At 38.6% G+C, this 25,584-nt stretch overlaps 1 protein-coding gene across 1 annotated transcript in view; it reads left to right on the top strand.

Moving 5' to 3' along the window:
• Positions 1-25,584, top strand: part of YLPM1 (YLP motif containing 1) — a gene marked incomplete at its 5' end in the record, with an annotated part of 69,452 nt that overhangs the window by 11,194 nt on the left and 32,674 nt on the right. Inside the window, 4 exons of the mRNA XM_008567531.1 lie at positions 1,527-1,763; positions 2,667-2,846; positions 3,645-4,636; positions 21,488-23,608. Coding sequence (XP_008565753.1) covers positions 1,527-1,763; positions 2,667-2,846; positions 3,645-4,636; positions 21,488-23,608 — 3,530 coding nt within the window. The remainder of the gene's footprint in view (positions 1-1,526; positions 1,764-2,666; positions 2,847-3,644; positions 4,637-21,487; positions 23,609-25,584) is intronic.

Raw genomic sequence — 25,584 nt, 5'->3', positions numbered from 1 at the left:
GACGGGAGCGCCGCCGCGCTTCCCAAGCGGCGCACTTATCCAGTGCGCCACCGGGCCGGCCTTGGGGGTCATTTTAAACAGTGAAATCACTAACAAAAAGCACAGAAGTGTGAAAAATGTAGCACTTAAATAGACCATGAAAAGGACATTTATTTACAGTATGAAAGCTGGAACAAAAATACAGAGCGTCACCCTGTTCGACAGCTGGGAACGTACACATTAGGAGACTCAAATTTTTTAGTGCTCTCCACATGTTCATGAATGACTGGGAAAGCTTGGCAAGTGTTGATTTTGGGGTTAGAAATAAATTTTAGCAAGTAGGCAAATTCGTGAATACAGAATCTGCACATAATGAGGATTGACTATATTTTCTAATTGTTTTCCACACTGAATGTACTGTTGTAATTTTTTTTAAATGGAAGCACAAAACAAGCTTCCAGACAATTAAATTATGATTTGGAAGATAAAGCTGAGATTTAAAAAATAGATATAAAGTGTTTTAAAGCACAGTATATTCTTATGAATATGTGTATATCTGAGTATGGACAGGCTAATGATACAAAAGGTGTTTAAAACAGGGAGGAGCACTAGAGGAAAGAGAAGACAGTGAGAAGAGGTAGGACTGTTTGGTTTTATTTATTAACTATAATATCTCCGTGGATAAATCTGAACAGTTTAAAAACAGGTTGAAAACAAATAGTTGTGAATACTGTAAGCATTACTTTGATCACTTACCAGAAAGACTGCTCTCACCTCTGAAAGCATGGGTTTTAATGGAGTAGAGAAGTATGTTGAATTAATACATGTGGCTTAATTTATTTTTTTGTTTATTAATATTATTTTTTACATTTTAAGATGTTGCGGAGCAGTTGGGAGACGGAAAGGGGAAGGGGGAAGGAAATAGGGTAGGAGGAATAGGAAGGAGGGGGGACTTGGTTGAGGCCCATGGTACCCCCCCCCTCATTCTGGCAGGGGAGACCAGGGGTGTTCTGGTGGCAGCTTGGTGGTCATGGCAGGGCTGGTTGCAGTTGTTGGGGGAGTGTGGCTGAGGCTCTTGGCCCCCCACCACCTCAGCTAGGGAGCTCAGGGTGCTTGCTGGGCTGGTTGCAGTTGTTGGGCGTATGGCTTAATTTAAATGTATAAATTTGGGAGAGGATCAGAAATTTTTCTCTAGCCTATTTTTAAGATCTTGTTAACATATTTGCCTTTCTCAGTCCAGCTTTGCCTTTTCTTAACATATAGACATATAAATGCAGACACAAATGTAGCTCCCTGTAAACATCCAAGTTGCAGAGATACTTGATTGTCAATTAATATTCTTTTCTTTTTTTTCAAAAGATGACCAGTAAGGGGATCTTAACCCTTGATTTGGTGTCGTCAGCACCATGCTCTCCCAAGTGAGCTAACCGGCCATACCTATATAGGGATCCGAACACGTGGCCTTGGTGTTATCAGCACCACACTCCCCTAAGTGAGCCACGGGCCGGCCCATCAATTAATATTCTTAAAAATGGTTTCTGTCGTAGGAACAGCAGCAGTATTGGTATCGACAGCACCTGCTTAGTTTGCAGCAGAGGACAAAAGTGCATTTGCCAGGGCACAAAAAGGGTCCTGTCATAGCAAAGGATGCACCAGAGCCGGTAAAAGAAGAAGTTACAGTACCTGCCACCAGTCAAGTTTCAGAACCTCCTTCATCTGAGGAGCCCCCATTACCACCTCCAAATGAGGAGGTACCACCTCCTCTCCCACCTGAGGAACCCCAGGTAACCATATAATTAATTATTTTGTGTTTATAAACTTGTGTTTTGTTTTTTTTCCTGATTCATTTATGTACACATGTCATAAATGGATATATATTTTCACGTGTTTTTTAAGTACCTGTAAAATTCTACTTGTGAAATAATCAGGTGTCTGCCATATTAGGTTTAGAAAAGGGATTTTTTTCCTGGTGTAAGTGAGAGTGAAGAATTAGATACTCTCTTCTGAGGTGAGTGTCTGTAAGCTCTGAAGGGAGATTGTAGGGTGTGTTCATAATGACAGCACAGGATAATAGTCGAGGGCTTCAGCTTTTAGAGTCAGGCTGCCCGGCTGTAGTCCAGGCACGGCAATTTGTGGGTGGTGACTCTAGGCAAGTTAGTTAACCATTCTGTGTTCCAATTTCTTCATCTGCAAAATGGGTGTATTCAGATAGTAGCTGTCTTACAGAGCTGTTGAAGTATTAAATGTGATGATCCTTGTCACTCAACATAGTGAGTGGCACATGGAACATTCTCACATTGGTTTAAAGATGATTGTTCTCCCAAAGCCTTATATGAAAACTTTATTGAACCATAGTGATTACATTGTAGACCACTGGTGAAAAGTAACAAAAAAAAGAGAGGGATTTCTCACAGAATGAAAAGGTTCACTTTTGCTGGAGAAATAGTTGTCTTATTAAGGAACACTGAGATTATTATTCCAGTTAAGACTACAGAATTTATAAACTCCGTTGTATTAGTATCCATGATAACAGTGTAGATAGAGCTAAGTGTTTTATCTGAAGATAGAATATCTTTTCTCAATCAGCCTGAGTTGTAGGGATTCTGGACTTTATAATACATTTATAAAATATTAATTTGGTTGCTATTTCATGACTTACATAAAAATGTATCCTCTTTTGTTTTTAGTCTGAGGACCCCGAAGAAGATGCCAGGTTAAAACAGTTGCAGGCTGCAGCAGCACACTGGCAGCAGCACCAGCAACATCGAGTCGGCTTCCAGTATCAGGGAATAATGCAGAAGCACACTCAGTTACAGCAGATCCTGCAGCAGTACCAGCAGATTATACAGCAGCCACCACATATACAGGTGAGTGCTTCCATAGCTGACAAACAGAAAGTTGCTCTAAAATGTCTAAAGGCTTTGTTATTCCTACAAGAAATTTGAGTGTGAAGAATGAAAGGTATCAAGTGTTGACAATTAGATGTTTCCCAGTGCCAAAGTAGTCATCTGTCATATTACCTGGGAGCTTGGGGAGGGGTGGATATGGTGGAGTCTCTAGGGGAGGGGTGGATTTAGTGGAGTCTCCTGATCATGGCAACCCAGGTCAGATGTTAGAATACTTTTGCTAAGGGATTTAAGAACCTGGAATTTTTTATCACTTAGCTACAAGTTAACCTTTGTTTTGCCTACACATTGCTACAGTAACAGATAAGCAAACAATCCACTAAAAAGGCCAAAAACAACCATTCCAAAAAACTAAGCAAATACGTTATAAAAGATAAAGTGAATTAGATACTTGTTTGTCTTGTGTCTTTGAGTTATAATCTTGTGTCTATATATCTGTAATAATCGTTTATTTTTAAAGTCCTTAAAGTCATCCATAGTGATATTAAAAAATTGAAAAATACTTATTGCTGAGATAGGTATTTGCTTTAGTGTTTGGTTGGTTTTTCCAATTCTGTAATAAGTTTCATAGATAAGCCAAAGGAAGAAAGAAGAATGATCATCACTGAAAGGATTTAACAAGCTTATCTTTAGTCTCCCAAAGTCTTTAGTGTTCTAATTTCCGAAGGCTTCAAATGCCCTTGATTCATTAATACTTTAACTTATGATTAAATCTCTTATATGAATGTCTTGAAATAATTTTTATCCCTTTATTTGTAGACCATGTCTGTAGATGTGCAGCTGCGGCATTATGAGATGCAGCAGCAACAGTTTCAACATCTCTACCAAGAATGGGAGCGAGAGTTTCAGCTGTGGGAGGAACAACTCCATTCCTATCCTCATAAAGATCAGCTTCAGGAGTATGAGAAGCAGTGGAAAACATGGCAGGGACATATGAAAGCCACTCAGACCTATCTGCAGGAGAAAGTCAATTCATTTCAGAACATGAAGAACCAGTATATGGGGAATATGTCAATGCCCCCTCCTTTTGTTCCATATTCTCAGATGCCTCCACCTCTACCAACAATGCCCCCTCCAGTATTGCCTCCATCATTGCCACCACCAGTGATGCCCCCTGCCCTACCTGCTACTGTACCACCCCCTGGCATGCCCCCACCTGTGATGCCACCTTCTCTACCAACCTCTGTGCCCCCACCAGGGATGCCTCCATCTCTTTCTTCTGCAGGGCCACCACCAGTTCTTCCCCCGCCTTCCCTCTCTTCTGCAGGGCCACCACCAGTTCTTCCTCCACCATCTCTCTCTTCAACTGCACCCCCACCTGTCATGCCCCTCCCACCATTATCTTCAGCCACACCTCCTCCAGGAATACCTCCCCCGGGGGTTCCACAAGGGATACCTCCTCAGTTGACAGCAGCTCCAATTCCACCAGCCTCCAGTTCTCAGAGCTCACAAGTTCCAGAGAAACCTAGACCAGCACTGCTTCCCACTCCTGTGTCTTTTGGTTCAGCCCCACCTTCAACTTATCATCCTCCATTGCAATCAGCTGTTGGCCTATCAGAACAAGTGAATTCTAAAGCTCCTCTGAGCAAGTCTACTCTGCCATACAGTTCGTTCTCATCTGAACAAGGACTTGGGGAATCTTCAGCTGCTCCATCTCAGCCAATCACTGCAGTCAAGGACATGCCAGTGAGGTCAGGTGGACTGCTTCCAGATCCTCCTAGAAGTTACTTGGAAGGTCCGAGAGGCCCAAGGTAGGTCTACTTTTTTTGGAGGGGAGGGGCTGTTTGGCTATTTTGTTGACATAGGCTGCAGAGGCCTCAATGATAAAAAAAGAGCTTCATTTAAACAATTTTTATATTCTCTTTGTGCTTTTATATACATTCCTGGTTTACAATTAATAATGTTAGTATTACTCCCTTATTAGACATGGCATAATGTAATCTAGGAAAGGTAACATGCCCCCATTCTTTGATGTCACTGCTTTTATCCTGTATGTAGAGATTATAGTCCAGAATGAATATAGTGTTTTAGTGTAAGCCTTATTATTTCTTATTGACTTTTCAGCTCCAAAAAATATTTGTTAAACTTATGTATCTTTTTTGCTTTTCATTTATTTGACAAATAATTGAATTGGTAATTACTATTTATTCGATAATACGCTGATTGTTAAGATAAAGGTGAATAAGCCAATATTCTATTGAAATAAGGCGATGAAGTTTGTTCCCTGTACTAGCTGGCTGCCAAAAAAAAAAAGGGAAAAGAAAATAAAGAAGGCCATGAAATTTAGTGTAGAGTAAATACAAATATTTATTCAGTTCCTGCTCTGTGCTTACAGCAGTGAATATAAAAGAACAGGCAAGATCCCTGCCCCCATGGAGCTTGCTTCCCTTATTTTCCTCAGTTATTATCTTTCTTAATTATGGAGATGTTTTTCTTTTGTCTGAACCACATATTTATTTAGAAAAGGAAAAAATTAGTGATTTCTGAGTTTTTTCTTTACCTCTTAAAAAAGTGTTAAATTCATTTTTCCAAGTTTGTAAAAATGTTTTTCTACTCAAGTTGACCTAAATGATAATTTTCCTATAGAAAAATATTTTCAGTCAGGTTTTTTTCAAATTGGAAATTGTAGTAGAAATACATATTCCTTATACAAAATTCAGACATTATAGAAAAATATAGAAAAAAGTGAAAGTCATCTAATTTCACCATCTGGAGATAATAGTTTTTTCTTTCTTTCTTTCTTTTTTTTTTTTTTTGTCTTTTTTCGTGTCCGGCAACGGATCGCAACCCTCAGTGTCGTGCCCGTACCGGACCGGGACCGGCAACGGGATCACAACCCTTGGTGCTGCGCCCACACCTCGCTCAGCCAATGAGCGGGAACCGGTCTGTATGTGGGATCCGAACCCTCGGCGGGAGCGCCACTGCACTCCCAAGCGGTGCACTGTAGCAGTGCGCCACCGGGCCGGCCCCTTTCTTTCTTTTTTTAAAAATTTTTTTATATTTATTTTTTGGAAATGAAATCATTTAAAAAATGTTTCGTTACAATGGGATCATACTGAGCACATCGTCTTGTAACTTGCTTTTTCCACAAACCTATCTATTACTTAGCTTTCTATCTTGTTATCAATGGATCTATATCATTTTTAATTTAAACCTTATTTTAATATTTGAAAACAAAGTATCTTTTATTTGTTCCCCAAGTTTATAATTCTGAAAATAATGTGGTGCAAATCTCTATCCAAAATCAAAGCTAAGAGAAAGTTAGAGGCAATTGACGTGAATTCCTCTGTGTACCAAGCAGCCTTGCTAGAGACTTTATATACATTATTGTCTTATGGGAATCTTCTCAACAACCTGTAAACTAGGCAGGTTAATCTACATTTACCCTTTACAAACTGGAGCTGAGAGGATTAGGTAACTTGCTCAATCAGGATCATGTAGCTGGGAGATTAGAACCCGAGTCCACACTCATGTGGAGCTGCTGAGTCTAGAGGTTCCCCAGAGCAAAAGAACTATTTATGTACTGTGTTTAATGCCATGATTCAAATTCATATTGTCAGTGATTACAGAACATTTGTAATCTTGATTTATTTGCATGTGTATTATCTTCATGATTTGAATTCATACTTATCTTCTGAATTGAACATTGTCTTTTAGATTTAGTGACTAATTTGCTATCATAGAAGTACATTTTTGTTGTTGTTGTTGTTGTTAATTATTTATTTATCAAGAGAAACTATTCCTTAGCCCACATGTTCATGTTCCATAGTTCAGGAACACAGGTCAGTGACAAACTTCTATGAAACTCAGTCCAAACAAATTCTTACATTCCAAAATCACTTTGCACTCTGAAAATACCGGCCTTCCTCATCTCCTCAAAATCTTTTATGAAATCATAATCTCTGTAGAAATGTGCATATTCCTTCTTTCTTGGTTCCACCACAGCAAACTTACAGAGAGGTGCAACTACTAGGCATACAGTGAACGTGCCAACAATATGAAATCACAGACACCTGGCCAGAAGGCCGCACATCGAGGTTTCATCAAAGCACTGGAAGCCATGGTAGTTATTGTCCCTCAATACCAGTGCCCTTCCTGGCTGATGGAGAAATGAACTGCCCAGAAAAGTACATTTTTAATGCCTCATAAAATATACATTTCCTGCTCCCTTGATTTCTGTCATGTTAATGTATTCTCTCTTTGCCTACCAAATCTTGGCTTTGTAAGTTTAGGACTTATTTTTTTGTCTTTTTTTTCGTGTCCGGCAACGGATCGCAACCCTCAGTGTCGTGCCCGTACCGGACCAGACCGGGACCGGCAACGGGATCGCAACCCTCGGTGTTACGCCCGCACCTCGCTCAGCCAGTGAGCGGGAACCGGTCTGTATGTGGGATCCGAACCCTCGGCGGGAGCGCCGCTGCGCAGTGCACTGTAGCAGTGCGCCACCGGGCCGGCCCAGGACTTTTTTTTTTTTTAAGATGACCAGTAAGGAGATCTCAACCCTTGACTCAGTGCCACTAGCACCACATTCTCTCAAGTGAGCGAACCGGCCATCCCTATATAGGGATCCGAACCTGCGGCCTTGGTGTTATAAGCACCACACTCTCTCAAGTGAGCCATGGGCTGGCCCTTGGGTCCTATTTTAAGTTTTTTCTTACCTCAAAGGTACAGTTAATATTCTCAGTGCTGGGAGGATCTTAGCAATTATCTAGTGCAGTATCTGTTTATGACAACTCACATTTGTATTGCATTTTAGTATATCATGCTGGGTCTTATACATATCACCTTATTTATTCTTCTCAATGATCTCATTAGGTAAATACATAAGAAAAGCTGAGATTTGGAGAGGTTATAAGTAAATTGCTCCACATGACAGCTAGTGAATGGTTGAAGTTGGATTAGAATCCAGGACCTTCTGATGCACTTTTAAGTCCATTGTACTTTCTGTAACAAGCAGCTGATGGATGCTGTTTGAACATTGACCCTGTGGTAGGGAGCACTGCCAGATAAGGCATTGACAATTTTCTAGAAAGTTGTATTTTTTACATTGGTCCTACATGTGTTTCTGTAACTTCTACCTGTTGATTCTAGATCTATCTCTGTGGAGCAACACATAATGAATTATCCTATCCTTCTACAGTGTGTCACCACAGTTATTTAAATTTAAAAACTACCCTCATGTCTCCCCCACCCTGAGTTACCCATTCTGCTCTGCCAATCACGTGCACTCAAATTCTTTTCACATTAACATTGGTTCTAGCATCCTCTTGCTGCTCACTGTCTCCTTTGAAGGGTCTTTGATTTGTTAGTCTCTTTCAGAATGAACACTTAACTTTAGTTGCAGAGGACCATAGGTCTGTTACCAACTTCATTATAGGTAATGTGCTTATATAACCTTAACAAGTTGTTTTTTGCTTTTGATCTGTAGTCTCACAGTGTTGACTCATGTTGAGCTTAACATCGGTTTGGCTTCCCAGGTCTTTTTCACATTACGTCTTATTATTATTATTGTTGTTGTTGTTGTTGTTGTACGTCTTATTATTGTTGTTGTTGTTGTTATTATTATTATTATTATTATTTTGGTGGCTGGCCAGTACAGGGATCTGAACCCTTGACCTTGGTGTTATAACACTGCACTCTAACCAATTGAACTAAATGACCAGCCCTCACATTAGCTATTTTTAAGCCATGTCTCTCTCATCCTGAACTTGTACAGTTGTTTTTTTGTTTGTTTTGTTTTTTCCTAAGATGTTACATTTATTTTTAATTTCATCTAGTTAGATTTGGGCCATCGTTTTAGGCTGCCGAAATCTTGGTGAATGTTGATTATATTTTTTTTAGGTATGTGATATCCTCTCTAGCTCTTTCACCGGCAACTTTGATAAGGATGATTGTTTTGGTCATTGAATTGGATCCTGCTGACATTATCCACCTTGGTTAGGAAATCTTTCCCCAAGCTAGCTTACGTCGTTGCCATTTCTATCATCCCTCTGTCACCCTTCTACTTCTTTTGCTCACTTAGCCTTTATAGAGTATAGTTTGTGACTATGACCCAGGCATAGTTCTTTTTTCTCCCGTGTAACTAAGTAAAAAAAAAAAAAAACCAGTGAGAAGCTGCTTATTGAGTAAAAGATACTGAGGTATGAATATTTTACATTATAGAGGAAGTTTGTGAACTTCCTTTATCAGTTGAATTCAGATTTTGCTATAAACATGTAACTGATATGGTAAGCCACTCTTTTTTTTTCTAAACAAAGTGAGTAAAAAAACAGAAATTGAAAACACAGCTAAACAGATTTACCAGTAACGTAAAATGAAGTACATAAATTGCTTTCAATTTTTTCAAAATCCAGATTTAGGTTGCTTTCTAAAAACTAAAGATTTCCAAAAAGTCAAGGGACAAAACTGCATCACGTGTAAATAGCATACCACATTGTTGAGCATCTAGGACAGCTCTCTTCATACTGTGTATGCATGTGTGTGAGTGTGTATCATTGGATTCACCCCAAAGTCTTCCAGAAGACTCCCATTGCTCCAATAAACTGTAATATCAGTGGCTAGTGGTTTCCCAGGCCTTTCATTTTTCAATAATAAAAATTATTCAAGGGTAACTTACAAAGAAGTGCTCAATCTTAAGTGTACAGTTTAGTGAATTTTCACAAAATAGACACACTACTCAGATCAAGAATTAGGAATTATTAGTGTATAAGAAGTCCCTTTCATCTCCCTTCTTAGCCATTTTCTCTCACCTCAAAGATAACCACTATACTTTTTATACCATAAACTAGTTTGCCTGTTTTTGAACTTTATGTTAATGGGATTATACTGTATGTACTCTTTTGAGTCTGGCGTCTTTCACTTGGCATTGTATTGTGAGATTCATCCATGTTGTGTGTAGTGATAGTTTGTTCATGCTCATTCCTGTACAATATTCCATTGTGTGGATTCACCACAATCTATCCCTTCTAATATTGATGGTCATTGGAGTTTTTTTGCTATCATGAAAAATGCTATGTGTCTTTTGGTGCTGTAAGATGTTCCTTTAGATGTGCATATGTGAGTGTGTTTGTGTGTATTTAATTTTGTTTGAATATACACTAAGATTGGAATTGCTTGATTGTGGGGTATGTACATGTTGCACGTTGATAGATATTGTTGAACAGTTTTCCAGAGTAGTTGTTTCAGTTAACACTCTCACCAGCAGTGTTTCAGTGTTCCAGTATTTTTGTATCCTTGTCAACACTTGGTAATGCTAAACTTTAATTTTTAGCAATCTTGGTGGATGTTTAGTGGTATTGTGATAATGGTTTCAATTTACACTTCCCTGATGACTAATGAGGTTGCATTTCTTTCCATTTGATTATCGTCCAGTTGGATTTCCTCTGTTATAAAATGCTGATTCAAACCTTTCCCCCATTTTTCTTTTGGGTTATCTGTTTTATTTCTTATTGATTTGCAGGACTTTTTTTTTTTTTTTTTTGTTTTTTTTTTTTTTTTTTTCCGGAGACGATAGTAAATCTCCTTCATAGTCTTTAAAAATACATAATGTAAAGGAGAAAAAAACAAGTGATCAAAAGTCTATCTGCCAAGTTGAAGAATGTTGTAAAATTCTTAACAAGTTTAGCTAGATCATTAACCTAGAAAAGCCTTGAGTTGCCTTCAAGAGAGACCAGATCTTTGAATAAGTTAGATATGCTTACTTTAAGTTTGGCATCAGTTAATAATAAGTATAACAGGTTCACCTCTTTCTATCTTTAGAAAAAAAAAAAGAACTTCTCAAAAGATAAGTAGAAAGAGAGCCCTCTCTCTCCATGGCAAGGTGTGTGCATGGGTAATATTCAAACGAGTCATGGTTCCTAGAAAACAAAGCCTGGGAATTCCAAATCACTGAAGAGAAAATTAGCTTAGGTTCCTGGCAAAATAATAGATTACAACCTAAGAAATAACTAAAGGATGGTTTGAATGAAAATGCTGGTCTTTGGAATAATCCAAAATTACTTTCAAAAGAATTAAAGAGAGAGAGAGTCTTTTTCCGTGTCCGGCAACGGATCGCAACCCTCAGTGTTGCCCCCGCACCGGACCGGGGACTGGCAACAGGATCACAACCCTCGGTGTCGCTCCCACGCCTCGCTCAGCCAGTGAGCGGGAACCGGTCTGTATGTGGGATCTGAACCCTCGGGCGGGAGCGCCGCCGTGCTTCCCAAGCGGCACACTTATCCAGTGCGCCACCGGGCCGGCCCAACAGGACTTTTTAATATATTCTACATATCAGCTCTTTTTTTCCCCCTCATTTTCAGATATCAGTTGTTTATCCATTATATGTGTTGCAAATTTCTCACTCTGTAGCACTTTTTACTTTCTTAACCCTTAGTATACTAGGAAAGTGGTCTTTACTTTACCATGTAGGTCCAATGGATCCTTTTCATTTTAAAATTTAAAATAATTTACAGAAGTAAGAATAAAGGGATAGTGAAAAACAATTTATACGAAATTTTAATAAAAATTTTAAAAGAGATAATCTTTACATCAAGTAAATTTTGGTGCACAGATATCATAAAAGATGAAATAGTTCTGTTACATATTCTTTTAGCAAATTGGGATGGTCCAGGTTCTTGCCACAAAATATGTGATGAAGTCCTTTGTGTTTAATAACTATGTGGATGATAGTACATTTCCTTTCTGTCTTTAGAAATATATTGTTCACAGGCCGGCCCGTGGCTCACTTGGTAGAGTGGGGTGCTGATAACACCAAGGCCACGGGTTCGGATCCTATATAGGGATGGCCGGTTTGCTCACTGGCTGAGCGTGGTGCTGACAACACCAAGCCAAGGGTTGAGATCCCCTTACCGGTCATCTTTAAAAAAAAAAAAAAGAAAAGAAAAGAAATATATTGTTCACTTATCAAATCTTGAATTTGGGAATATCATCTAAGATATTGTCATCTTGAGGACTCATAGTGAGACATTGTACTTATATGATCAATTTGGCATCATTTTTAGAGCCTATAATGCTATCTCTGCATTTATCTTTTAATTCATCCAGTAATATATTGAAACAACTTGCTGTCAGTTTTCTTCTTTTTATCATAATAGTCAGAGAATGGAAAATTCTGAATTCTCAGTGGTGCTCTTTAAAGCCTAAAAGCAGACTGCAATATTTTGTGCAATGCAAGGATGATGACAGTTTATTTCATCTTTGCTTTATCCTTCTAGGTCATCTTTTTTTGTCATGTTTTTTAATCTTTTAAAGCATAGTTGAGGACAAGTGATATGTAATGGTGAGTGATAATGAAGTTTGTGATAAGGAAATTGCAAAATGTTTCAAGATATAGGAAAAAAATTTACTAAGATCCCATAATATATCTTAGATTTATAAGGATCCAGTGGATCCATATGGTAATTGCAAGGTAATATAAGTTTTATTCTGTTTTTTAAAAAGTAATTTTCTCTTCATTTGGGTAGGCTTGTAAGAGAAAATGTCGTGAAATATCAGTCTTTACAGATAGTTGGAACTGTTTTTAAAAAAACCTGAAAAACAATAATTGGATCCAGTGAACCCTGATGAACCCTAAGGTTTAGTGGTATCTTTTGAGTAATAGAAATTCTTTATTTTACTTTAGTAGTCCAATTTATTAATCTTTTCTTTTATGGTTTGTGCTTGCTTTGTATCCTGTTTAAGAAATTCCAAGGCCATAATATACTATCCTGACTTTTAAAATCTTATTACTTCAACCTTTTATTTTTAAATCAACAATCCATACAGAATAGATTTTTTTGTTAATGTATGGTGTGAGGTAGGTATCAAGGTTCATTATTTTCCATGTGGCAACCCAATTGACCCCGACACTGTTTATTGAAAAGGTCATCCCTTCTTTACTACTTTGCAGTGTCTCCTTCATTATAAATCAAGTGTCTAAATGTGTTTGTTTCTTGGCTCTTTATTCCCTTGATCTATTTGTCTGTCCTTGCACCAGTGTCAGTATTTTAATTACTGTAGCTTTGTAATAAATCTTGATATCTGTTAGTGTAAATCCACCAATTCTGTGCTTCTAGATCAGGTGCTGGGAACTTTTTTTTTTGAAAAGGCCAGATGGTAAATATTTTTAGGCTTTGTGGGCCACATTTGGTCACTATCAAATATTTTTCTTTTTTTTTTTTAACCTTTAAAAATGTGCAAAGATTACTCCTAATTGTATTTGGCTGATAGACTATAGTTTGCTGACCCCTGCTCTAGATTGTCTTGATTATTCTCATTAGATCCAACTTGTCGCTTTTCAGAAACCTGCTGGAATTTTGATGAACATTGCATAGAACCTATGACCATGTTGAGGAAGAATTGACATCTTTATAATATCAAGGCTTCCAATCAGTCTCACCTACTTTTTGATTGGTTTTAGGGCTGGGATTGTGGACCTCTTTCATTCTATATCTGTCTTACTAGAATTAGTAAGGGACTATGAACACTATAGTTTTCTGTATGTTTCCATTTGTCATGATTGTTCCTGTTCATAGCAATTACTTAACTTTGGGAATTTTGATTTTCAGTCCTTGGTTTCACATATTAGAAAATAGGCATTATTTCACATGAAAACTAAAAGGGAAAGAATTTGATTCCAGAATTTAGTATCGTGAAATTTGCATGGTCTGCTGATTTTAGTATATTTCTTTTTTTTTTCCTTTTTTTGTCTTTTTTCGTGACCGGCAACGGATCGCAACCCTCAGTGTCGCGCCCGTACCGGACCGGGACCGGCAACGGGATCGCAACCCTCGGTGCTGCTCCCGCACCTCGCTCAGCCAGTGAGCAGCTGGTCTGTATGTGGGATCTGAACCCTCGGCGGGAGTGCCGCCGCGCTCCCAAGCGGCGCACTGTAGCGGTGCGCCACCGGGCCGGCCCGATTTTAGTATATTTCTGCAAATAGTATGATACAGACAATACCTTCCTTAAGGGTATTTATATTTCTGCACACCCCTTAAATTTTTATACCAAATTTGGAGATTTTATATCAGATTTTAAAATTTTTATACCTAGTTCTATGGACTTAATACTTGGGTTTTGGTTTTTATATTTTAGGGATTTATGAAATATTTAACTATACAAACAAATTTTCTAAATATTTAAACACCAAATATTTGTTTATTTTTCTTCTCATCTAACCAATGTGCAGTGCATGCATTTTTATGTGATTATATTTAGTGAATAGATACTGTGTTTTTACTTTATTTCAAATACATGTTTTTATACGTTAAAAAGGTCATGGTATTTTATGATATTCATATAAAGATGGCTAATTTTGATACAAATTTTTAAGATGAGTGTCTCTTAATATTTGAGGGTACTTCAAAAGCTTTGTAGAAACATAGAATTAAAAGATAATACGAATCTTTCCATGAACTTTTTGAAGTATCCTGTATTTATTCCAAAGGCCTAAAAGTTCTTTACTTTTATAAATGAAAAAAGTTTTGATAGTCTGTTATTTTGTAATGTTTTTGAACTTTGAAAATTTAAAAGTGCAGTAATGACAAATATTTGCTATTTATATATCGTGTTGAAAGTATATTTCAAATGGTTTTAACATTTTCTGGTCCCCAAAATAAAAATAAAATGATGGCCCTTGGCTGTGATCAGCACTTTAGTCTGAAAGTAAAGCACCCTATTATCCTTTGTCCTTTCCTCTGATCTTTACACATGCTCTTCTCTTTGGCATCCCCTTCCTCCCATTTTTTTGCTTTACTCATTCCTACTTTTTCTTCCTCAGGGGTAGCACTTGAATAATTTTATATTGGGATCCTTCAAAGAGTCACACATTGGTGATATTTTAGTTAGCAAGACAAACATGTCCTATATTTATAAATATCTGTTCTAATTGTCAGTTCACTTGTCTCACTCTTCCTGTGGACCATCAAATCTTTGGAGGTAGGTATGACTATTTCCAGGACTAGCATAGTACCTGACAATTACAAGGTGTTCAATAAATGTTGCCTATGCCAAAATGTTAGTCATAGATAAAATTCTCAAGGCATTTGCAATTTAGTTAGGAGTGTTGTTTGTTTATATTCAGAATTTTTTTTTTTCCTTTTTGTCTTTTTTACTGACCGGTAACGGGATCGCAACCTTCGGTGTTGCGCCCGCACCGCGCTCAGCCAGTGAGCAGGAACCGGTCTCCACATGGGATCCGAACCCTCAGCGGGAGCACCGCCGCGCTCCCAAGCGGCGCACTCTCCAGTGCGCCACCGGGCCGGCCCTATATTCAGAATTTGATTATAATACTAGGTAACATATTGATAAGGTTTCTCACTGACTCTTGTACGTTGTGGATGATAGTCTTCTCTTATCATCTATATGAACTAGTAATTAGTGCACTGAATACAAAGCAGATGACTTTAGACAACTTTAATAATGTAAGATATTATTATTCCAGGCACTTTGAATTAATAAATGTAACTTCAAGGAAAGGATCCAGGGCTGGCCCGTGGTTCACTTGGGAGAGTGTGGTGCTGATAACACCAGGGCCATGGGTTCGGATCCCTATTTAGAGATGGTCGGTTAGCTCACTTGGGAGAGCATGGTGCTGACAACACCAAGTCAAGGGTTAGGATCCCCTTACCAGTCATCTTTAAAAAAAAAGGATCCAGAGTTGGCTGGTTAGCTCATTTGGTTAGTGTAGTGTTGGTAACACCAAGGTCAAGGGTTCAGATCCCCCTACTGGCCAGCTGCAAAAAAAAAAAAAAGAAGAAGAAGAAGAAGGAAAGGAACCAAACCATCACAAACCTACTTTTTTCTCTGTAAATAAATGATTTCCATCCTTAGAATTGTGACAAGTCCCTGGTCAGCTCCTTTCCCCTTTGCCATGATAGCAATGCTAAGCCTTCACTACCTTGCTTAGAAGATCTACCCTAGTGCTGCTTCTCAGCAAACATTTTTATTTTACTTGGTATCTTTAGTTTAGCTTCCTGCCTCATAGAGGAAATTGAGGCTATCAGGCTCAGTAAAACTCCTTACTTCCAGCCCTTACCTTATTTACCGTGTTCATGTTCTTTCTTACAGTCTCAGAAGCAGCAGCTCTTCTCCTGATGATGGCTAATCCTCTCTGTGCCCTTTAAAGAAATACATTTTATGTTTTTATCAAAGTGATACGTGTGCGTGGTCTTGAAAAATTGAAGGAAATGGATAGTCAATGCCTATGTTACCCTAGATGTGTTTCCCAGTGGTTTCCTCTTTTAATTTTTTAGCTGCTGCTTTTGGTAGCTTTGTGTTTTTGTTTTTGGCAGCTGGCTGGTAAGGGGTTCCGACCCTTGACCTTGGTGTTACTAGTAGCATGCTCTCCTAAGTGAGCTAACCAGCTAGCCTCAAAGTAGCTATATTCATATCACTATTTTCATATCACTTTCTTGACTTATACATTTTAGATATTATATATTTACTTCCTGTTCTGATAAAGGTTTAGTTCTTACTCTACTCTAACCCCATCTGCCCAATATATTTATATCACTATTTTTGTTAAGTCAGTAATATTTACATTATTTTGTTAATGTTGTTTATTGTAGAACTAGGTAGCATTCTAGATTACATTTTCTTTTGTGTAATAACTTTTTTCTACAATTTCCGGTTTTCTTCTTGCAATCTCCTTTTAAAAATAATCCTTCACCCCAACTCCTGAAAACACCATCTCCTTTCCTTTGAGGGACAGTGTGGGGGAATCTCTCTCCCAAAGCCATGCATCTCCTTGCCTGGCCTCATTGGTTGAGCTGCAGGTCTGCTATATAGTTGTTAGTACAGCATTTCCCTTGATTATCATCCTGAATTGGATTTAGTATTTATTGAATCTCATGACTTCCTGTTATGGTTTAGTGCCTCCTTTTCCTGAGCTGAGTGCTCAAGTAACTTACTAAGGAAGCGTGAGTGGGAGGTAAATTTTATGAGTCCTCACATGTCTGAAAATGTCTTCATTCTATCCTCACAGTTGATTAATAATATGGATATTGAATTTGAAGTTGTATATAATTATTCCTCAAAGTTTTAGGGTCATCGTTCTGTTTTCTTCTAACACCTAGGGTAGCTGTTGTGCCATTCTGATTCTTTTCCTGTTTTGGTGATCTCTCCCACCTCTTCCAGAAACTTTTTTTTCCCTGGTATTTTAAAATTTCTTAGTGGTTTTTTTGTTTAATTTTATTAATTACACTAAGTACTCAGTGTGCTGTGCTCTTTCTGTCTGGAAATTGGAATCTCTTTAACTCTGGGAATATCTTTATACTATTTCTTCATTAATTTTTTTTTCCTCTTATTTTCTGTTTTTCTCTCTCTGGAACTCCTCTTAGTAGGATTTTGGACATGTTGGGTTGATTATCTTTGTCTCTTTCTCTCTCATTTTTTTGTACTCTCTGAGATACTTTAACTTCTAATCCTCTTACTGTATTTTTTTTTCTTTTTTCTCCTCAATATCTGTCACAAAGATCATTGCATTTTTTTATTATGAGAATTTGAAAAAATTTTTTCTATTGTTCTTCTGATTCTGATTCTTTTCTACAAATAACATTTGTTCTTGATTTATAGATATCTCTAAGAATCTGAGGATACCAATTTAAGTTGGTTTTTTTTTATTTAAGTTCTCTTCTTTATTTTGCATTATCTCTATTTTTTCCAGATTCATGTCCTATTTATCTATCTTTGATCTCTTCATTTCATTTTGGAGGTGTTCCTCAAATATCTAGTGATCCTTGGCTATCCATTTATATTTAAGAATGGGAGACCCTGATAAGCTGATTGGGAGCTCTGTGTGTATGTGTGGGACTTGTCAACTGTCAGGTTTTGCTTTAGGTAATAGGGCAAGCAACTGTCTGCTACTGCTAGGGGACCCTTAAATATAAGAATTTAGCAACATTCAGCCTAGAGAAAAGGTAGTTAATGGTTCTGACTATAGGTTTTAATTTTACAGTGGACCTTTGAACAGCACAGGTTTGAACTGCATAGGCCCATTTATATGCAGATTTTTTTCCCAACCAACTGCAGATTAAAAATACGGTATTTACTGGATGCGGAACCAGTGGAACCTATTTATACAGAGCGACAACTTTTCATGTATGTGGGTTCCACAGGGTCGACTGCAGGACTTGAGTATCCATAGATTTTGCTATATGCAGGGGGATGGGGAGACGGGGGTGTGTGGGAGTATGGTGATCCTGAAACCATTACTCTGCAGATACTGAGGAAGGACTGTACATATTTTTAGCCCCAAGTGTTACTCCTGTCCTTCCCTAGCATCACTGGTATCTGAGAATCCTGACCCTCTCTGGGGCTCTGTGGGCAAGCCAGCCCCATTTTGATTTTATCCCTTTCTGCTACCAGCAGTCTAAACTGCAGCTTCTTCAGCTCTGTAAGTTATCACTCACATGTTCTTCATCTTCCAGAATTTAAAAAAAAAAATTCTCATCTACTGATGGCCCCCTCTCTCTGTTTATTGTGGGTTTATGTATTTTTAAGTTCCTTGTGATGGGTTTGTAAAGTGTTGACTTGGCTAGGCTGAACTACATTTCCCCAAATTCCCTTTTTAATATGTTTCTGATTAGGGTGGGTCACAGTGAGATTTTTGCACCTATCATGAGACAATTATCTCTGGACAACCAAACCACTCTAACCCTTTCCCCAGAAAAGGATGTAAGGTCCCTTTTTTGTCTTTGTGGCAATGTTTATTCTTCTAGATAATTCATACTCTCTCTTTGATATTCTGTAACTTAAATACTGAGATATAAAGTTAACTATTTTTTTGGTTTTGGCAGGTAGCTGGTACAGGGATCCAAAACCTTGACCTTGGTGTTACAATGCCATGCTCTAACAAATTGAGCTTAACCCACCAGCCCTAAAGTTAGCTATTATTAACACATCTTATGTTAGATGACAAGGAAGAAAAAAAAATGAACCAAAAAATATTTGATTAATACATATGTATATATTCAAACACATATATATCAAATTAAGGATTTTTCCTTAATACTCATGACTATTATAGTCCTTATTTCTGCAACTGGTCATGTGGTCATAGCTGGTATTTATAACTACTTTCTTCCACTGCCCATTCCATATTCTCTTTGCTCTCAGCAAGTACCTCAGGTAGTACTGGTTCCTTGCCTGGTGGGGTAACCCAGACCTTTGTTCTTGAAAGGTCTTGGTTATTAGCAGTCTTGCTTGATGAGGTTATTGTAGTTTTCCATTGACTTTAATACCAGGACATGGAAGTACTAAGAGGTGTCCTAGAGGGTCTCTTGCATTTCAGACATACTCCTCCTTACGCCCATTGTGCAGTAGTACACAATTTCCCCTTGAGAGCCAGGATCAATCACTCCCAGCCAGTATAGTAACTTTCTCCTTTGCCTATTGATTCAGAACTTCAAAGTAAAATTGTAGTCTCACTGTCAATCAATGGAATCATTACATTCCCCTGGTGGAAGTATTTCTCCCTTTTAAACTAAGACTTTTTAATTTTTTTGGCAGCTGGCTGGTATCAGGATTTGAACCCTTGACTTTGGTGTTACAACACCACACTCTAACCAACTGAGCTAACTGGCCAGGCCCTGAAACTAAGACTTTTAGACCAGCAAAACCTAAAGTCAAAGGGATGGGAAGTAAATATTTTGCTGAAAGTGAATTTATTACTCTTCACTGATTTTCCCAAACAAATGAAACAAAAACCTTTCTAATCCTCATTGAAGGCATAAAAGGCATCACCATCCATTCAGTTACTTAAACCAGAAACCTTGGAATCATCCTAAATTCTTCCCTTTCCACTATGGTTTTATTTCCACCTGTTACAAAATCCGATCAGTTCTACATTCTTTCACATCTCTCTTTTATCCTATCTTCTATATCCTCATATCAGTCAGTGCCTTAGAATAGGCAGCACTTTTACTTACCCAAATTGATGAAGTAATCTTTGACCTTTTCCCCTCCTATCCATGTGCTAGTTTTCTGCTAAAGCAGTCTTTTAAAAATCAGACCATATTTAGTGACTCACAGTGCTTGTAAGGTGTTCCAAACTCCTTAGCCAGCTGAATTAATTCATCTGTTGTAACAGCAATCCAAAGGCAGATTGCTTTAACAAATTAGAAGTTTATTCTCTCTCAGGACTTTTGATGGCTCTACAGTGTTGGGAATCTAGGTTCCTTTTGATTTGGTACTTCCCCATCCTTTAGTATATTGCCCTTAATTATGTGGTCCACAATGCTTCACCACCATGTCAAAATCAGCATGAAATAGGAAATGGTGAAGAGGAGGATGTACTCTTTCCTTTAAAGGGACAACCCAGAGGGATATGTAAATTATTTTCATTCTCAACCCATTAGCCAGAACTTGGCTTGCAAGTTGTAGCCACAAGAGAGGTAGGGAAAGAGTCTCCAGTCAAGGGTGCCTTGTATTCAGCTAAAAATAGGGAATTTTATTACTGTAGAAAAAGAGGGAATGGGTATTGGAGGACCACCACATATTGGAGGTCACTGCCACATGAGGCATACGAGATCTTCTGGAGATGGATGCTTGCCTACCTTGTTACCTTATTTCTTAGTGTGTTGCTTTTCCACTCCTCTCTCTTTCCCAGCTCTCCTGACTCTATCTCCCCTTTGCTTCATCCTTGTTAAACTGTTTGTACTTTCAAACATGCTACATTGGTATGCATTTCTCTGCCTTTCCTCATACTGCTTCCTTAGCCTGAGATGCCCTTGCCACCTATTCCCCTCATTTCCAACACGTTCTGTCAGGCTGATTTCAGAGAGTTTGTTTTTCAAGACTCAATTTAAGCACCTGCTATTGTATAAACCCTTTATTGGACAGCACCCTTTTCATTGTGGTAGAATTGACTGTTCTCTCCTCTATTGCCCTTATTGTATGCAGACTTTAGTCATTGCATCTATTGGCACTTATTTTCACTTAGATTCTCTTTGCACTTGATTGTAAACTCTTTGAGGGCATAAATGACAGTTTATATGTGAATCTCTTGGATGTAGTGTAGAGCCTGACAGACAGGTGATATGCAATAAGTATTTACTGAATGAATGGGTGGGTCCATAGCAAAAACATCTGAATCTAAACTTTTTTAAATGTCAGAACACACTGGAGAGATGACTGCTGTTTTTTCTAAAAACTTTTGTCAATCAAGATGTTATTGCTAGCTCCAGCAGTATCTATAATCATCCTGTATTTTCTTGTTAATTGTTACATATTTCATTTTTAGTTATAATTTAATTTGAAAAGTGCTCTTGGAGTTACAGAATTTGTAACTTTTTTCCATTTTAAATGAGTGGGCTCTTCTGTATACTAAGATGCAGTATTTATAATTGCTTTTCAGTTGTTCAGTATATCACTGAATTGCTGCAGGAGATGTGTTGAAGTAAATTAGATAATACTGACATGATTTCCAAAGCCTGGCCTAAGACCTTCTGAACTCTGCCACCTTATCATAATGGTTCTAAGATACAGGTGACTCAGGATTTGTTTAATGACTGAAAGAGTCATTGTTGTAAACAAATTCTAAGGCAAGTGTGCCTTAAATATTCTTACGTGGACAATTCCTTTTTCTGCTTTACTGTCTTGAGTAATATCTTTTGTTTTACTTGTAGATTTGATGGTCCTCGAAGATTTGAGGATTTAGGGTCAAGGTGTGAAGGACCGAGACCCAAAGGGCCTCGTTTTGAAGGAAATCGCCCCGATGGGCCAAGACCCAGATATGAAGGTCACCCAGCAGAGGGCACTAAAAGCAAATGGGGAATGATTCCCCGGGGGCCAGCATCTCAATTTTATATTACCCCCAATACATCCCCAAGTCCTCGACAGAGTGGACCACAGTGGAAAGGCCCCAAACCAGCTTTTGGACAGCAACATCAGCAGCAACCTAAGTCACAAGCAGAACCTCTTTCAGGAAACAAAGAACCATTAGCAGACACCAGTAGTAACCAACAGAAGAATTTTAAAATGCAATCAGCTGCATTTTCCATTGGTCCAGATGTAAAGGATGCCAAGGCGGCTCAGTCAAATGAGAATCTAAGCGACTCTCAGCAAGAGCCACCTAAAAGCGAAGTCTTGGAAGGGCCCATAGAGCCTTCTAATTGGGACCAGAATTCTCAAAGTATGGAGACTCAGATGGACAAAGCCCAAGCTGTTACGCAGCCTGTACCCCTTGCAAATAAACTTGTACATACTCAGTCTACTTTTCCCTCTAAAATAGGGGGGATGGAGGGAGGAGCAGCAGTAGCAACATCATCGTCATTAACTGTAGATAATGATTTTAAACCTATGGGTGTTGGTCTGCCCCATTCAGAAAACAACCAAGATAAAGGGCTACCTCGGCCAGATAACAGAGATAATAGATTAGAAGGCAATCGAGGCAGTAGCTCATCTTACAGAGGTCCCGGGCAAAGCAGAATGGAAGACACACGGGATAAAGGACTAGTAAACAGAGGCCGTGGCCAGGCGATCAGTCGAGGCCCAGGGTTGGTCAAGCAAGAAGACTTCTGTGATAAGATGATGGGTAGAAGAGAAGACAATCGAGAGAAGATGAGTAGAGGAGAAGGCAGCCGGGACAGAGGGTTGGTGAGGCCAGGAAGCAGTCGGGAGAAAGTGCCAGGTGGTCTGCAAGGCAGCCAGGACAGGGGTAGAGCTGGCAGCCGAGAAAGGGGACCACCTCGGAGGGCTGGCAGTCAGGAGAGAGGACTCCCTCGGAGGGCTGGGAGTAGGGAGAGAATACCACCCCGAAGAGCTGGGAGCAGGGAGAGGGGACCACCTCGAGGTCCTGGCAGTCGGGAAAGGGGACTGGGAAGACCAGATTTTGGTCGTGATAGAGGTCCATTCAGACCAGAACCAGGAGATGGTGGGGAAAAAATGTATCCATATCACCGAGATGAGCCTCCTAGGGCTCCATGGAACCATGGAGAAGATAGAGGGCATGAAGAGTTCCCATTAGATGGTAGAAACGCTCCAATGGAACGAGAAAGACTTGATGATTGGGATAGAGAGAGATACTGGAGAGAGTGTGAACGTGACTATCAAGATGATTCAGTAGATCCATATAACAGAGAGGACAGGTTCTCAGGGCCACCATCTAGGTCTCATGATGGAGATAGGCGAGGCCCTTGGTGGGATGATTGGGAGAGAGAACAGGATATGGATGAGGACTACAATAGGGAAATGGACAGGGACTTGGACAGGGATGTGGATCGGATTGGAAGACCCATGGATATGTATGATAGAAATTTGGATAATGAGTGGGACAGAGATTATGGGAGACCACTGGATGAACAAGAATCACAGTTCCGTGAACGGGATATTCCATCTCTTCCACCTTTACCACCTCTCCCACCTCTTCCACCTTTGGATAGATATCGGGATGATAGATGGAGAGAAGAAAGAAATCGAGACCATGGGTATGATCGAGATTTCCGTGATAGGGGTGAGTTGAGGATTCGAGAGTATCCAGAAAGAGGAGATACATGGCGGGAAAAGCGAGATTATGTACCTGACAGAATGGACTGGGAAAGAGAACGGTTGTCAGACAGATGGTACCCATCTGATGTGGATAGACATTCCCCCATGGCGGAACATATGCCCTCCTCACATCATTCCTCTGAAATGATGGGGTCCGATGCAAACTTAGACTCTGACCAAGGCCTTGGAGGGGTAATGGTTCTCAGTCAGAGGCAGCACGAAATCATTTTGAAAGCTGCACAAGAACTGAAAATGCTTCGGTAAGTTGACTCCTTAAGATCGTTTCTTTTACTCAAAAACACATTCAGACTGTTCTTTTTTAAGTCATGTGATATATTTGAATGGAGTCCTTTTACTTCAAGTGCTTTTATCACATACTTTTAATTTTGTATTTCTGGTCATACGGTGCTGTTTTAGGGTTAGAATGGGTATTTAGGAACTGTTTTAATTACAAACTGTGCCTTGAGGTGTGAAAATTGGTTGCTATTCCTGGCCTTTGTAGATGTGTCGCTAACATGCCATACCCGTGCATATTTCAGGTGTCAAACTTCAACTTTTCCGTGCTCTGGATTTCACAGGGCTCGTATGTAACCTCCATTTTTTTCAGTAGACAGTTTATTCTTTGTATTAGATCTTACAGACTTCATAGTTGCTAATCTTTGGTATAACTGTGGAAAGTGCTATTTTTCTCTGTTGAAGCTAAGAATGGTTTACCTGGGAGCATGCTCAGATTTGTCTAACTATTGATTCTTTCTGTGATGTTTTACTTTTCATTATAACTAGAAGTAGATATTTTTATTTGAAGATGTTACTTGTTTCTACATAATCCTATATTTTCTTTGTGAGATGGAGAATACGATTTAGATTTCTTGACTTAAAATCAACTATGTATAGGTATCTACATAATGCCTCCCATGTAATAGTAGTAGTAACAAAAGCTAACATTTATTGCTTGCACACTCTGTGCTAGGAACTGTACTAAGTGCTTTGTGTTTACTCATTTAATCCTCAAACCAACTATATCCTGGGAGAGGAATTTAGGTGTCAGTGACAGATTGCAAGCTTTTTTAAGCAATTTTTTAAGAAAATAATGGTTAGGTTTTGATGGATTCCAATATATTATGTTCCTTTCATTTTTCAATTCTGGTCTGCATTTGTGTATTATACCAACTGAAATGATAACTGAAACTTTAGGACTAGAAAAGTATGATGAAAAATACCTGTAGGTGAAGGTGAAAGACCAGGTGCCTCAGGCAGCAAAACAGGTTTCTGTGGTGTATAGAAGATATAGTCTAAGAGGTTTATTTTTGCCAGATTACTCACATTATTCACAAAGAAGATGTAGAAAGAGGGACATAGAATATTTAGCTACTACACTATTCATTTTTAAATTATAGACACTTTTAATTTGACACCTACTCTGTGCTGAGTGCTGTGCTGATAATTTAGTATATATTATCTCAATCCTCCTATCTCAAATTTTTTATATCTCAAAGGCTTGTAAAGATAAGTATTATTATCCCCACTTCACAAATGATACTAAGGCTCAGAGAGGTTAAGTTCACTTGGATAATAAGTGGCAAACTCAGAATTTGAACTCTGTCTGACACTAAAATCTGTGTTGTTTATGGAGAACACCAACCTGATTGGTTGTTGCTAAGCTGCCAGGGTTTCTTTCTTTCCTCTTTAAAATTTTCTTTTCGTCCATTATCACTTTATATAGAAATGCTGGATAAAAGGTGCTGCTTCTTCATCCTTTTTTAAAAAGCTCTTTCTAGGCAATGCACACATAATAAAAGAAAATATAAGGAGTGATGGACAATAGAGGTCATAGTTGAATACAAGTAAATTGTGTTGGTGTAAAGTCATAAGGAATATGATTTACATAAGACAGAAAATAGTCTTTTATACTTGACCCTTACTTTGTGTCCATTGGGTCAGTACACTTTACAAAATGTAAGGAGAAAGTTGTGAAAGGTTTAAATAGGTTGTAGTGGATGTTATATATGTTTTAAGGTGGGCATAAGGTGGCTGTAAGGAAATGTAAAAGGAATTTAACCAGAGATTTAAAGAAAAACCTGAAGGGTACATAATTAATTAATCTTAGGAATATGAAGTGTTGTTTTTAAAGGTATAGACTGACCAGGGGCCATAAACTAAAATGTTACCTATGATAAGTAACAAAAATGAGTGCATGTGGGCCAAGTATTGCTTGGTAAAGTGTGGTGGGGATTGT

This window comes from Galeopterus variegatus, unplaced genomic scaffold (assembly GCF_000696425.1).
Source record: "Galeopterus variegatus unplaced genomic scaffold, G_variegatus-3.0.2 Scaffold325, whole genome shotgun sequence".
Classification (NCBI taxonomy): Eukaryota; Metazoa; Chordata; class Mammalia; order Dermoptera; family Cynocephalidae; genus Galeopterus; species Galeopterus variegatus.
Note: the sequence above shows the minus strand (reverse complement) of the source record. Positions and strands in the feature narration are given on the sequence as shown.